Source organism: Corvus moneduloides, chromosome 10, assembly GCF_009650955.1.
Source record: "Corvus moneduloides isolate bCorMon1 chromosome 10, bCorMon1.pri, whole genome shotgun sequence".
Taxonomy (NCBI): domain Eukaryota; kingdom Metazoa; phylum Chordata; class Aves; order Passeriformes; family Corvidae; genus Corvus; species Corvus moneduloides.
Genome location: NC_045485.1, coordinates 12,289,279 through 12,305,263, shown reverse-complemented (window position 1 = coordinate 12,305,263; position 15,985 = coordinate 12,289,279). Strand labels below are relative to the sequence as shown.

At 39.8% G+C, this 15,985-nt stretch overlaps 1 protein-coding gene across 2 annotated transcripts in view; it reads left to right on the top strand.

Annotated features, from left to right (window-relative positions):
* The window catches only part of SLC9A9 (solute carrier family 9 member A9), a 178,552-nt gene that overhangs the window by 6,583 nt on the left and 155,984 nt on the right, over positions 1-15,985 (top strand). For both annotated transcript variants that reach the window (XM_032119758.1, XM_032119757.1), the window contains exons 2-4: positions 226-428; positions 3,297-3,374; positions 3,989-4,065. In XM_032119758.1, the coding sequence (XP_031975649.1) occupies positions 226-428; positions 3,297-3,374; positions 3,989-4,065 (358 nt within the window). The remainder of the gene's footprint in view (positions 1-225; positions 429-3,296; positions 3,375-3,988; positions 4,066-15,985) is intronic.

Below are 15,985 nucleotides of genomic sequence, written 5' to 3'. Positions count from 1 at the left end.
CATATGTCAAACCAACATCTGCATTCTAATGAAATGACCATTTTGAAAGAATATTTTGTGGTCATCCATGAAGTGTTGAGAGAGGTTCTGTAAATGTAGAAACCCTGAGAAGGTTTCCTACGGTTTTGGAAGAGCTAATTTTTCTCTAAACTGGTAAATCTGTAGCATCAAATACTTAAAAATACTTGAATCTCTTTCATTTTTCTTTTTTTCTTTACTCTCCAGGCCTTTTAATGGGATTAATTATACAGTATGTGACAAAATCACCAGATGTTGAAAGTGGGACTGTTTATGAATGTGAAAAGCTGAAATCTGGGCCATCCACTCTGCTTATTAACATAACTAATCAGGTCTACGAATATCAATACAAAAGAGAGATCAGCCACCACAATGTCAATGGTCACCAGGGCAATGGGATGCTTCAAAAGGTAAAACCTATCTTATTTTTGTTCTAAACTCTGTAAGATATTTATTTTATTTTCACCCTTGAAAGAGGAAAATAAGCTTCAAGTTAAAATGAGACAGAGAGAGAGAGTCTATTCTGAGTTTAGGGTGAGCAAGGTAAGTGATGAAGAGCAGTAAAGGAAATGAGGTGTGGTAGAACCCTGACCATCATTTAGCTCCAAGCTGACTGTGTGCTTGCGGAGTGGTTGCCTAAGCTGTTTCAAATGACAGTCCCATCTCCTGCAGACACTGAGTTCATTACAGACACAGCTGTTAACTTGGATTCATTGCCACTAAACCTTTATAAACCCCACTGGTATCTTTATTTTTCCTCTGTCTTCAAAGGGACTTGCTCTAGCAGGATAATGCAAGGGGAGGTTACCTCCTGTGGACAGCAGAGGAAACTGCCAACTCTAAACATCTTTCAAAACACAAACTTGTAAATATGTACTTAATGTACATTTTAATTCATCAGAGCATTCTCATACATTCTTCCACTCCTGCAGTGGTCCTCAGCAGGGACTTCGCTGCCATGGGGAGATACCATTGTGGCAATTCAGGCTGGATGCAAAAAGGGAAGTGTGGGAGAAAATTTGCAGTCTTTCACAATGTCATGCCCTTTTCTCTTTTCCAGTATATAACAAAATATTTTACTTTGTTATTAGAGTCGTTCCCTGCCTATGTAATATTTGCTTCTTATGATGTTCGCTTGTTTTAAAAAATGGCAGCCATTTGAAGAACACTGCAGTGCAGAGGCACTTTTTAAGACCTGGATTTTGTGCTCAAAGACATTGTATATTCACATGAAGCTTCTAAGCCCTTACCAATGGCTTTTTAAAATATTGCAATGCATTATTTTGCTTTCTTTCAAGTATTATTGTTTGTGTAGCACAGTAATACATGACCCTGTGTATGATACGGTTATCGTTATAAAAACTTTTAAGTTATGCTTACAATGTACACTGGGGAGCTCAGCAGAATTAGGATTTAACCATCTGCTCAAATTTCTTGCTGATGCAGCACCATTGTGTGCCTGTCTGCTGTTCTGCTGTTACTGCCAGACTTGCCCTTCTCAGAAAGAACTAGACTGTCAAGGACCATTAGAGTTGTGGTGGGTGGAGACAGGAAAATACTGTGGCAGTAAGACTAATCAGGTTTTGCTGAATCTTCATCCTTTTTTCTGCTAGCTGGTTGCAGTTGCAGCTTTGTCTTAGCCAAAGTGTGTGTTTAGTTTCCAGGGCATATGTACTAATCCATTGCATTTGATCATCTTCATCAGACCTGGTACTGAAGCTGACTTAGGACAAAGGAGGAGCACTGACTTGCACAGAAATTTCTGGTGACCTTACAGGGAACTGCCCGATCTTGTTTCCATAATCTCACTTTGCTGGAAGGCTCTTAAAAGTCTCTACTGTGAATTGTAGTTCCTCTAAATTATTGGAGAGACCTCAGTCTGCCTAGATTTTCACTTCTTTTTCCTTTAAAATTTCCTGCCAGATGCCCTCTTGAAAAGAAAATAAATAAAAAAGGAAAAGGGATAAATTCAGCTGTATTTAGGAGACAATGCCTGGCAGCCTTCCTGACTGGCAAAAGCACTAATGTAAAAAACAGAAAGCATGATCACACCATGCTCTGTGTTTTGTACAACTGTAATTCCCTTTTGACTGCAGTAAAAGTGTTCACTTAGTGCCTTTTATCAGAGAGAATAGATTGTGCCATGACTTACAAACATGCATTCTTTAGAACATGGTTTTGAATAATAAAACATGCAGTCAGGATTTCTGATGTCCACAGAAAAGATATTTTGACATATTTGCTGAATTCATTCCAAAATTAACATTTGAAAATGTTAGTTCATAAATGAAGAAAATCCTTTTTCCATCATGTTTTCAATGATGGTGCCAGCACAGCTAATGTTGCTGGCAGGTTATTTAGCTCGCTTTCAGCTTTATAACTCAAAGTGAGCAAGATGGAAAAAAGTCTCAGCTCTCACTTCCTGTTTATCAAATCAAGCTGTTAGTAAGAAGGCAGAAATAATTTTGTAGGCAGGTCTTACTCTTTTGAAGAAAAATAATCTAGAATACTGTAGCCTTAAAATATCACTTCATCTGAACAAAATGCAAGCCTTTGCACTAATTACCTCCTGTCACTTAAAAGTATTGATATAATATAGCCCACTGACAGAACACTAAGCAGTACACAGGCTTATTTAAGTTTGTTTTTTTCTCCAGCAATGCTGTAATTTTAAAGAGAATTCTATTTTATTGAAAGCTATTTGTAATGAATTGCAGTGGCTGGGCAATGTCCTTGGTCTTCCTCTGTGCCAGAAGTTGAAGGCCTCAGTGCATTTCCTCATTCTAGCATTACTTTAAAATTTTAATGGCTATTTTAGAAACCATTTCCTTCAAAGGAAATGTTACATTGGTTTTGGTGGTGTAGGCCTTTTATCGCCATTCTGTACACAGGGAATTGAGGCCCAACGCTGCTGATGTATCTTTCCTGAAAGTGAACAGGAGATCCACGTCTGACCCAGGGGTCATGTCATGGGGACTGTCAAGTTGATGTCTGGTAGGGCAGCTGCTGTCGCAGGTAACGCTGCTTTTATGTGTTACCTGTAATGTAGCACGTGATTGATCTCCTTCTTGAAGGAATACTTTTCAAGTAGTAATCTGCATCTGTAAACTGTAAGGAACTACCCATTTATACTTCCAAGAAAACAATTCAGAATAATCCCACACACAGTGGAGGTGAGCCTGAGATCAGTCCTGATAAGAAGATACAATTAAAACCTATCATATCAAATTAAATGCTACTTTATTTGTTCTTACCCTCTCTTCTGTCCTTTCTGGCAGATGACCTTTGATCCTTCCATCTTCTTCAATATTTTGCTGCCACCCATTATATTTCATGCTGGATATAGTTTGAAGAAGGTATGTGTCTTTTTCCTTATGTGACAAAAGGGACTGAGTGTGGCTGCTGCTCTGTAGACCCAACAGGCCAGTGACAGAGGACAGAGTCAGCTAACAATTATACTGCCTGGGAAGAACTTGGCAGGAACGGATTAAAATGAATGATCCATGGCCCTCATTCTGCTCCCTTTCTGTCCCTGCGCAAAGATCTGATCGTGCAGTTTAGGACACTTAGGCCTCCCTGTTTTCAGAAGAGACCGCTTTGAATGCCATGAACTGCAGGCAGGAGCAGCCTCTCTGTGTTTCACATCCTGCCTGATCAGGACTTTGTTCAAGGCATGGGGTTATGATACCATTTGTATCAGGTACTTCCAATGTGAAATTCTGCTAAGATCCTGAAACATTTGTCCAGATACATAAAAAAGAGGGAACTTTGATGGCATTCCACTTGGGGAAAAAAATTAAAGGTCTTTAAATTGTATTTTCCAAAATAACTGAAGTTGCCAATATTGTTCCATCTTCTATATGTGATAAGTGTTGTAACAAATGGTACTGCTAAATGTGTTTCTACTTGGTCTGGATGCTTTTTTATTCACTATATTACAAAGGACTTTCTTTCCAACTTTCCTCCCCAGAGACATTTTTTTCGTAACTTAGGATCAATTTTAACCTATGCCTTTTTGGGAACTGCCATCTCCTGCATTGTCATTGGGTAAGTGAGTGTCTTCTGCTGTTATCACATGCTTGGTATTTTTTTTCAATTAAAAACTAAACTGTAAAAATAACAGACCCTGCATGGTCAATAAATAACAGACCCTGCATGGTCAATATACTTAGCAACTTGTGTATCAGATAAAGTAATTCCTTCTCAGGGAACGCTGAGATGGAAAAGGCAAAACTCTTGGATAGCCAAGGACTGTCCCAGGCATTCAGAAAATTGTGTCCTTCATTTTTGGTCTGTGACTGGTGTAAGCATAAACTGCCTTCTACACTCCATAGCTGTAACCATCTGTCCTGAGAAATAGGACCATTGTCTCAATTGAAAATCCATGCTTCTAACCAGAATTTCTTCTAGAGAAGAGCAGATCTCTTAACAGTAAGGGAAGGACTTTAAATCTCAGAGGGGGTAGGAATAGATACCTCATGGCATATATGTAAAATAACTGGAGTAATTTCAAAGGCTAAGTGAAATTTTTAGTTGAAGATCACATGAAAAGCCTCAGTCTGGAATTATGTGTCAATTGAGCCTGGGTGACTCAATGGCTTCTACAGAAAAAGAGGAAGGAAAGAAAGTAGAGGGGCAATATATCCTGTTTTAGTTTCGGACCTGCTTAGGGAAAAGTTTCTAATTTTTTTTCAAATTTACCTAACTAAAGAAAATACTTGCTAGTCAGAAATGGATTATATCTTTCCAGGCTGGCATGGTGTGAAAATTCTGTTTGTCTGTTCGATTCACCCAATGAAAATTAAACAAAACATTTAAAAATCCTTTTGGATCTTAAAATTTCAAGTTTTTCATGATATTTATGAATTTCACATAGATACTTCAGCTCTCACATTCTGGAAAAATTCCTGATGCAGGGGAAAATGAATGAGCAGAGTTGGACTCTGCAGTGAGAGGGTCTTTGTGCCTGCCCAGAGCCTTACTGAGAGGAGCAGTGCACTGCTCCCAGTTAAGCCTGAGCATCACTGACATCTCCTGGCATTTCTGTGCTGGGGACTTGCATGGAGATGGCTGAGCTACCTCAGTCTGGATGGTCTGGGGAGGTGATGGAGCAGTGCTGCATGGAAATGAGTAAGTCTTGCTGAGAGGCTTTGATCTTGCTGGTATTGTGCAGAGTTAAATTGGCAAAAAAGTCACAGAACTCTCTGGTGTTCAGGTGTTAGACTAGGAAGCACACTATAATTTGTAGGCCTTATTTGAGAGCCTGGGCTGTAGAACTCTGAAATTTAATCTCTGCATGATATGGAAAGGTATGTGGAAAAACCTCAGGTATTGTGAGGGCGCTTGAATTTAGAACTGGTTGAGGTTCTGTATTGACAGCAGCATCAAATTATAGAAGCAGTTAATTTTTTTAATGTCTGTCTTTCCCTTTCTTTAAGTAAAGATGTATGTGCTGCATCAAGGTATAAAGCCCTTGCTGGCATCATTACAAGATGGAACTTTCTCCTTTAATATCATTTTAATAATAGTAAAATACATGAACAACCTATAACTTAGAGTTCAATGATTTTAAAACCATTCTTTTATGTGTATGTCATCATACCTATCTTGATCTCCTAGATTCCGAATAATCAAGTAGCTTAGTAAGCATAATGCACAGGAGGTATTGTGTTATTAAAAGCTCTGCAAGCCATGGTCACTCCAAGTGCCAGGAAAATTTAGACTCTGCAATCAAAGTATGATCATCTTCTGTGCTGAAATACAAAGGAGTGTAAACTCTCAGTGTGGCTGTCTCCCCTTCATGCAAGAAAAACCACTGAACATCTATGGGCTCAGGAAAAAGGATGCCTTTCAGACCCAAAGCTGTAACTACAGGAGGCACTGTGCCATGTGTCACATTTATTGGAGGAGGAAAAGCTTCATCTCACTTTTCTTTGTGAAAATTTCCTCGAGAAATGGCACCTCATCACTTCTTGAAGTTCACAGCTTGGACAGCTGCACCACTCATATTTCTCCTCTGTCTTTATTTGCATTAACATACCTATGAACCTTGTTCTTGTTTCTTTTCTTACCCATTTATATGGCAGCAAGCACCCCTAAGGTTGAAATTATAAATTCAGTAAAAAAATCTACACCCTAACAACAGTTTGAGCTGAATGGTAGCACAGTTCTGAGGTAACAGTGGTTCTGGATCTCAGTTGGACTCTTCCTGTGCTTCCTCTCTCTTGTCTCGGCTATTCAACATAAACCAATAGCCAATAGATCTGTGAGATTGCAGGAAAGCATTAGGGTTGTCCAACCTAGTAATGCTTTTAAACATGCATTTAGTTTATGACTCTGACATTGCCCATGTTAATGGAAAATTTCAGAGCAGCTTTGATAATTTTGTTAAAATAAACATAATATATTCAATTTAGCCTATATTCCAAATACTTTCATGCCTGTATCCATGCTATTTTATTTAAAACAGAATAAATGCAGATAGAATCTACTTCAAAAAGTTCCTACTAAGAACAATTCCTACTAGCAATTCAAAGTTCCAGCCCAAAGTCAGGATAAAGATCAAAAGGAAACCTTAAGGGAGAGAGTAGTAAGCACTGGGCCTTACAGGGTGTTCTTGTACAAACCCACAACACCCACTGGAATCACTGCAGAGAAGGCAGTAATATATTCAGAGCAGGGCTTGTGTGAATGTGAAGCATGTTTGCATAATGTACATGTCAGGATAAGAAGGAGATAATGACTGCATGAAAAAGAAAGATTATATGAAAACTGTACTGAAAGGAATGAAAAGTAAGTCCTAAAAGAAAAATATGTCTTCAGACAGAAAGGGTGAAGAACTAGTTGCTGTTACAAAAGAAAGGGCAGAACCCTGAGGTACTTCTAGGTTTCATTGCTATAAACAAATATTTTGTGCACAGGTATGATTAAACATGTGCTTTCTTCTCATTATGTGAGCACAACACACACATAAACAGTACTTTGATATCCACAGGCTCAAGCTCTGTGTGTCTGCAGCCTCTCACTGGGGCTGTGTTCCTGCTGCCCGGGTTACAGATGAGTGAACCCTTCTGGGGCTCACTGAAGTGGCAAGGCAAAACCTGTAACAAAGAAGGACCAGACCTCTCTTTGTCAATCAGAAACAGCTGGGAAATATCATTAATAAAGAACAGAAACATCATTTGGATTGTTGCAAACTCTTAGAGTGCTAAAACGTTGCCATGGAACACACAGATACAATGGTGCCTGTCTCCTCTTTGTGAGTCTTTGCTTTTGTGTGAAAGGCCTCAAGAAAGAGGAGCTGTGTGGAATTTGAGTGAAAAGGCTATAATCAGATATTCCCACTGAGGGTGAGAGAAGGAGGAGTAAGAGAGAGTGGGGTTTTTTAGTGAAGATTGTGCCAAAACGTACTTGCTTTCAGCTAAGTACTGCTCTAAGGAATGCCTGCCCATGTTAGCTGTAAGACTGTCCTCGGCCTCTTAACATACATGAAGGATATAAAGCTTCCCCAGCAAAGCAAAATTATGCCCTTTGTACCAAATCTGACTACCAAGGATCCATGCAGAGAGATCCTATAAGGGAAAGGGGAAACTCTCCCTCTCCAAGCCCTATTGACTGCAGAATTGCTGAAGTGGTCCCCTTCATGGTGAACAGTCTGCTGACTCCAGGTCTGCATGACATAAGATTATATAAGATCCAGTCTTTCAACAGATCTTTTCTCTGTCAGTGGTTCCAGCTTCCTATCTTCTGAAGAGTAGTGTGGAATAATCACTGAGACAGCTCTTTCTTCCTAAGAAAAGCCATACAGGCCAAGTCTCTCTGAGGCTCAGTCTGATACAGAGCAGGCAGTCTTTTGTTGGAGGAGACTTCTTGAGTTTCATAGACTCAGAGGATAACTTAGGTTAGTTATCCTAACCTAAATTAGGATATCCTGGAAGCAATGTCTGGATGTCTGTAGTCATCCAGAACTCTGGGAAATCTGTTCCAGTCTTAACCACCATCACTACAAAGACTGTCTGTTTATCCAATTGGAATTTTCCTTGCTTCACCTTGTAACCCTTGCCTCCCATCCTTTCCCTATGCAGCCCTCAGAAGGTGGCTCTATGTTCTCTGGACCCACCTGAAGATAGCACTTAGCTCCACTCCCATCTACAAGAGAAAGCTCAGCTTCTGTCTCTTCTCATATGTCACAGCCCTCGAATTACCTTGGTGGTTCTCTGCTGAGCTGTCTCCTATCTGTCTTCCCTGTACTGGAGTCCAAAACAAACCCTCTATTCCAGATGTCACCTCTCAAGTGCCAACAAAAGACTTCATGTCTTCGCTTGGTTTGCTCACCGTGCTTCCATGAACACAATGTGGTTTGCAGTCACCCTGCATAGCTGCTCTTGTGAAGTCCCATTCTGATTTATGCTCCATTTGATATCCTCCAGGACTCCAGGGGTTTTCTGCACATACTTGTGTAGCCAGCCATGCTTCTGTGGGACTGCTACATAGGGTTGCTCTACTTTTCCATATGTACCTCAATATTAGCTGTATATTATGATCACTGTAAGCTGAAGCACCACTGAGCTGATGCTACTCAGTGAGTGCATGAAAACTGGGCTGCTGAAGTATTAAATGAACATCTGCCCCCTCTTGCCTTTTTTTTAGGTTTTACACCTTGGAAAGAAGCAGGGAGAAGGACCTAATTTCAACTTCTGCAAGGAATAGTGTTCTCTTCACTTAGATTCTATTTTTAATAAACTGTGCTGGGTTACATCTTCCAGAATTGATGTCTGTCATAGATATTTTCTATTTTGATAATGGAAGAGTGCTTAAGTATTTGGAAAAATCTTGACACTATGGTAACAACCTATCAGAGCAACATATTGAGCAGCAGAGGGTGTAGAACTATTTGCATTTTTCCCCTCTTGAAATCCTTTTGACTTCTTTGATCAGCATTCTCAGTGGCAGCCAGGGCCAAGATGCCTATGCACAGGAGCACTGACATTATTAAGTTGGGCTTATCTGTGATTTTTTATTTGGTTTCACTTGGGTACTCTCAAATTGCAATGCCAAAACAACATTTTTGATACTCAGAATGCAGCATGTCTGCAGTCACTTACTCATATTTTTCCAGCCTGTCTACTACTTTTGGCAAGGCCTGATTTTTCTGGAATTTAAAACTATCTTAGTGTGCAACTCAAATAACAAATGTATTTGCAGAAAACATGGGCCAAGTTTGATCTGTCTTTGTGGCTGCACTGAGAATTTCGTTTGAATAAAGCTGAGATAAAAAATGAGGTTTGGATCAGAAAAAGTAGAGTAATTATAGTTTTGAACAAGTGAAGTTACAAAAAGCAAACAAATGATAAGAGTGGTGTTAGCAAAAATCCTTCCAGGATGATCCCTGTTTTAAGAGGAAGGATGCTGGTGTTGTTATTAGCTGCTCAGTTTGCATAACCTTCTCTGGCTGGGGAGACAGGACTTCTCCATAGGTCAACTGGAGGCACAGGTGGTTAGTTTGGCTTGATTCATTCCAGTACGTCTGTGAGCACATGGATGCTGGATTTACAGTAACCGTGTCAGATCACTTCATGGCAATCAGTGCTCAAAGTTCAACTTCTAATTAAAAAACCCTCATAGAATCAAGGTATTTCTTTTGTGTGTCTGTGTTTAACTGCAGTGACTAACAGCTTGGACAAAGAAGTCTCTTCTGACATTTAAATTCAAGTGTGAGGAATAAATTAATCATACTTGATTCTCACAGGCAGTCAGGAATCCTTTCCTTTGCCATTTCTCACCATTCTACAAATGAATATTCAAATGCTGTCTGCATATGATCACTAAATGCTGAGACTACAATAATATAATATAATATAATATAATATATTTATTATATTTATTATATTATGTTATCTTTCTAAATTATTTTTTTAAAAACTGAATCTTGAATAGTTTTACTTGAAAACCAGGACAATTGTTTTTGTTTCTATACATAGACATACACCTATATAAGAAAAAAACTTTAAAAGAGAAAAAGAAAGGAGTATCAAGAAATATCAAATACCTATCCAGATATTTTTGTTGACCACAAGATTAGATTTTCCATCATAACTTTCTATGAAAGTAGACATTCTCCATTCAAATATCTGTGGTATCAAGATTCCACCATCACATGAAATTTTTTTCTTCACTCTTAACTGTACTGTTTTAGCAGTCCCTCTTTGTGCCTCCTAAAGAAGGATGGGTTGGACTGAATTAATAACATTTCTGCTCAAATGCAGCACTACCAAGGAATGTTCAACTTTCCTTTGCAGAGTTTACCAGGGTAAGATGCAACTCTTCAGTCAGAGATTTAGTTCTCTCATTGTTATACCTACCCAAACATTATTCTAAAAGTGAGGAGACACGCACCCAAGAGCTTCAGCAGGCAGTATTTGTGGTTACTGAGCTCTGCAAGACTGGTGATATTTTTTTATTTTCACAGGTATTTTGGTAGTTTGGCAAAGGCTAGAGGGAAGTTCAGTGAGGTTATGGGTGTGTATATTACTTTCTGCTGGAAGCTTAATGGAATATACAAATGGAGTCTGCTGATAGGAAACAGTACTGAGCTTATTATCTGGCTGTTCTTTCTCACTGAAGGGCTATGGATAGACTTTACAGCCTGGAAATGAAACACTTGTAGCTATGTGCTCCAGCAGAGCAAAGCCAAATATTGTTTGGCTTGAATTTACTGTGAGGTGCTGTGGGATTCTTCTGGATTTTGGAACTGTTTCTGCAAGGGAAAATGGGGCCAGGTTAAGGGTAACAAAAAACAAAATCTCTGTTACAGAGCTCTCCATAAACTAAGAAAATAACTTTACAAGGATTATCTGCTGCTGCACCAGCTAAGCTCTTGCCTTCCCAGGTGATAACTTTTGTATTAATTTAGGCTCAATTCATGTATAAGGAAAGTAATATTTTTTTCCTAATTAAAATATTGTTTTCTACTGCATGTTCCCATCAAATGACATAAAAATCCCCAGGTCCCTCTTTCCTACACACACCACTTGTAAATAGCAAATGCTTAACCTCCCCACAAGCAAGAATAAAAGCTTCATTTTTGGTACAAACAGAAACTGGTGAGGGGGAGTGTGAAAGTATTTTGGTGCTGTAGAAATTAACTGAGGGAGAAAGAGGGAAAAAATATATATAGACCACTTGCCCTCCTCAGTGGTAGAACCCGCTGAACATCAGAGGTCTGACTTCAACAATTTCTAACAATCTTTTGAAGCCAGATATTCAGCCTATGAGTGGAAATAAAGGGAAAACTAGTACACAGACGTTCACTGAATGTACTATAACTGTTGTAAGAGTACAGTGCCTTTGCTGTACCCCTTTTTTAGATTTTGGCTGCTTCCATGTCCCATCTTGGAGTGAATGCAGGCATTTTCTTTCAGTCATGAGACAGAATTGCTTCAGTTTTGCATTGACTTGAGGAAACTCAACAGAGATGATTTAGCTGAAAAATCAAGCTAAGTCTCTCCAGACTTCTCCAAAGAAGGCAGATGAACACTGAGCCCTGGCAGGAAAAGAACTAGTGTTTAGTTGTTAATGTGCAGCTCAGGTGCCCAAAGCAGTAGTTTTGATTCTTTGGTCAGTCCAAATCTGAGGTCATTCCACTGCAGTCTGTGGAGTTGCCACATACAACTCGTGGCTGCAGCTGCAAGGGGTAGTTGCTGCTTCTCACTTTTTTTCAAAGGTGTGAGGTGAATCCAAAATGGGTTTGTAAGTGTAAGTTTAGAGAAGCTTGAAAATACACACCCACTGTGATACCTGGGTTGGGGAATTCTGCACAGGGAGAAAAGAGGGAAGAGGCTTCTTCATAGCCACAATTCAGAGTTCTGGCAGGTCTAAAAGTTATAAAGTATTTTAAAAATCACCTCCTATTTGTATGACTTGTGAAATTATGAATAAGAAACTGGATTAAATCAAGACACTGATCCAAAATAGCATTTCCCAGACCACTGACACCCACACAGAGTGGAAAGTTCTTCCAAGAGTACTTTGATGCCTTCAAGTATGTGTTGCTGCAAGTTCAGTCAGAATTTGTAGCTATTTCACAATAAGCATCTGACATTGTTTACTGCGGCAGAGCTGATCATGCAGAAAACAGTTTTTCTTCTCATAAACAGATGTGCCAAGCAACAGGATGTAATTATTTGTATCATCCAGAAGAACCCCTCAGCATACTAAGGAAAGACATGTATGATAGGGAAAACCAAAGGTGTGGGGCTGCAGAGACAAACAGAACCTGGACTAACAGGAGATTCATCTAAAATAAAAAGAATGTTTCATTTGGTATTTGATACCCAGCGGGTTCTCCAGGAATCCATCAAAAAATTTAAATCATGCACTCTTCTGAAAAACATGCAAATAACATTTGTTGCAAAACAGGCAAACCACTCAAGTCCAGATATTTCCCTGGAAGGAAGAGTCTGTGTGGTTTTGGTTTGGTTTTGTGGGGTTTTTTTACAAAGTGTCTTCCCAGTTGCCTTGAAAGTCAAAGCTTTAACTGCAGGAAAGAATACTCTTGAATAGAGCTCCTAGTGTCTTCTTCCCTGATATTCATGGATCCTTTAAGAATTAACACACAATGTGGCTTCCAAAGATTGCCAGTCCCCTATTTCTCTGGCTGTGGATCATCCATACCCCTGTGCAAAAAATCTTCCTTGGCTGCAACATCATTTGCAGTCTCAAGTTTGCAAGTCTGCTCTTGCAGTCTCTACAATGACTTTCAGGGAAAACATTTTTTGCAGAGCTGGTGAAATGGAAAATATGCATCCCTCATGGCCTCTTATCCTGAAATCCACTGCCTTTCTCAGTATATCCTATCTTTCCAGAGCAATTCCAGGCTACAGAGGAGATGAAAGCAGAAGGAGGTATATTGACTCTGATGTATTAGTTGATTTTCTACCTCTTAGAGATATTTTTCCACACTGCATGAGAAACCTGCACACCAAGCCTGTAGTAGGGAGGGCATCTCCACTTCAGCCCAAGCTGTGCATCGCTCCAGGCCATACATACCTGTATGGCTTTGCTAGGTAGAGAGCCAGGCCATGTTTCCTTCTAAGTCAAAATGGGCAACAGCATGACCTCTACCAGGTACACATGGACTTATGAGTTGGTTGCAAAGTGCTTCAAGCTGCTTCATGCTGAAAGGTGTAACAGAAATTTAAAACAGAGGAGGAAAAACCTATTCCACTAGAGTAGCATGGAGCTACCTGCAACCTGCAGTCTCTTCGAACTGACACGTTTACTCTTAGACAGATCAAATGCTGAGCAACATTGGGAAGTGTACAGATAGCAAGTAACTCATTGGAGCAGAAAGAGAGTGGGTGACTGAGATCTCCTACCTGTTATCTTGAAAAATTCATAATATGCCAGCTCAAAAGATGCTTTGTTCGCCCACCCACCACCATTTTACATACCCCACTTCTGAGCCGGTTGATCAAATGGTGCTCTTGTATCTGACAAGTTTTTTATAGAGCACAAGTGTTTTTGGCCTGAAATGTTCTGTAAACACACCAGCTTTCATGATGGCCCTGGGACAGATGGGGCACTTGGTGGAGACAGAACCTTCGAAAGCTGCCTTGGTCAGGTAACCAGATCCTACACAGTGAGAGGCAGATGACATTTAAATACTACACAAAGCTTTCCTCTGAGTATTAAGACGACAATGAATCATCTAAGGTGTGTCCCTAGTCTTGGTTCTCTTTAAAATACCGATTATGTAAGAACTTCAGTACATTTGACTCCATATTCCATACATTTGACTACGATGATAAATTGCAGCAAGTTCAGTGTACGGCCACCAATATGGACAGGGGCTGGGATACTTGCCCCATAAAGACGAAACTGAAGAAACTGAGCTCATTTAGCCTAAGTAAGAGGAGCTTTGAGGGGAGATTACCAAGAAAGAAAAGCCAAGCTCTTCACAGTAGTGCATGGTGAGAGGACAAAATTGACAGACATAAATTGTAATTTTAAAAGACTTTAAAAAATTTATCTGACTTGATATAAGCAAAAGCTTTTTCTTCATGAGGACAGTCAAGCATTGGAACAGGTTGTCTAGAGATTCTGGTTGTGTAATCTCCATCCTTGGAGGTTTTCAAAACCTAAGTGGCTAAAGCCCTGAATACTCTGATTTGAGCTCATAGCTGACCCTGTTTTGAGTAGGAATTTTGACTAGAGACATCCTCTGGTCCCTTCTAACATAAGTTAGTCTAAATTCTATGTTGCTGTAAATACCAAACCTTACAGCAGAACATATGCTGCCCCTAGTCCATCCCTTTCAGCCTTTTTCGACTTTCAACTTCCTACCACTTTTTCTGATTCAATTGTCTTGGTCCTCATTACCCCACAACCAACAGTTATCTTCCAGGCAGTTTGTCTTTCTCCTCACCTCCTCACCTTTTGTTGAAATACAGCATCTGCAATAAAAAGGTCTTTCTGACGAAAAATTAGGATTATTTGACTTCCTTCTGAAGCAAGGACTTTATGCATGAAGATGGCTCTTAAAATGCTAGTTATCCTCAATTCTTAGTCAGCTCCATACCTAAAAAAGGAAAACAATCACTTTTCTTTCTGTAATACACTGATTGGGCACTTCCTTGCTCTTTGCAACACCGCCTCTCCCTAGCTAACCACTCTCTAGCTGAAGCTTAGCAGCAACCAAAATTGAAATGTGAAAAGACAACAATTACCACTCCTTTTTGACCTCTCCGCTATTGAGAGCATGGGTGCTTTTATCTCTTATATGGTATTTATGTGCACGGTGCAAATTTTGAGCAGGATGATGTCACTGATTAAAAAAAATAACACACTTGATCTGCAAAAAGACAATGACTGACAGTGAAACCTCTGCAACAGGAATTTGAGGTCACGTACAGGCACAGTGACTGACCCAGCGGCTGCACCAGTGATGTCTTTTTATAGCCTGTTGATGTATGAGAGGGTTGCTGTTCTTCAGACTTAAAATGAAAAACAATTTTTTCTTTTAAGGACACATTCCTTTCTTCCATCCTTACTACCCCCTCATTGATGAAAACAAGAGAAGATTCATTTTACCGAGGAATAGGAATTATTTTCAGAGTTCTGTTTGCCTATTTTATTTAACCCAAGTGGGACTGCATGTGAAAACATTAGCTTTGTTCCCTGTGAATAATCTTCTTTTATTTGATTTTGGTAGGGGAAAGAGTTAGTGTTTATGCTACCTCAATGGAAAATAAGTATCATAAAATGAAAGTAGGAAAGCAGAGAACCTATCTGAAGCTGTTCTCTATTGCAAATCATGTCATGTAGTTTATGAGACTGCCCTCCTTTGTTCATCAGGATGTGAATACCGCTGGTTTCAGTTTCTTTGCCTGTGAATAACATTCAGAGTGAGCTTACTCTTCACCACTCTTTTATCACACTCAAATAATTTAGGATGGAATTGACCTTAGGTCCAATCCCCTGACAAAAACAAAGCTTACTTCAAAAGCTGGAGCAGGTCATGTGGAGCCTGCTGGTCGCGTTTTGAACGCACCTTGGTGTCCATCTCTGAGAAGCAGCTTTACTATCCAAGTGCCAGCTGGGTTTCAAACCAGTGGTCATTACTTTCTGAGCCCAGCAGGAGGGAGGGTGTGCCACCTTCTAAATCCTTCCGAGATGGGTGACTTAACCAGCTTTCCGTAATCTTCCTATGAAAGTTGTCTTGTCTGGCCCATACAGAAATCCCTGGTTCGTGCTAAGCATAACAAAGTACCTGTCTAACCTGTCTGCTACTCAGACGTTCTCATTCAAAGATATTAAAATACCTTTTAAGCTGGGCTTGATTTCTAGGTAGCAGAACAGTGATTTCGCTCCAGATGTGGAAAAACGCATTTGCTGACAGGTTACAGGGTGTGACTGTTCACACGGTATCAGCGACAGCTGGGAGACAACTCACAGCCCCTTGCCCTGC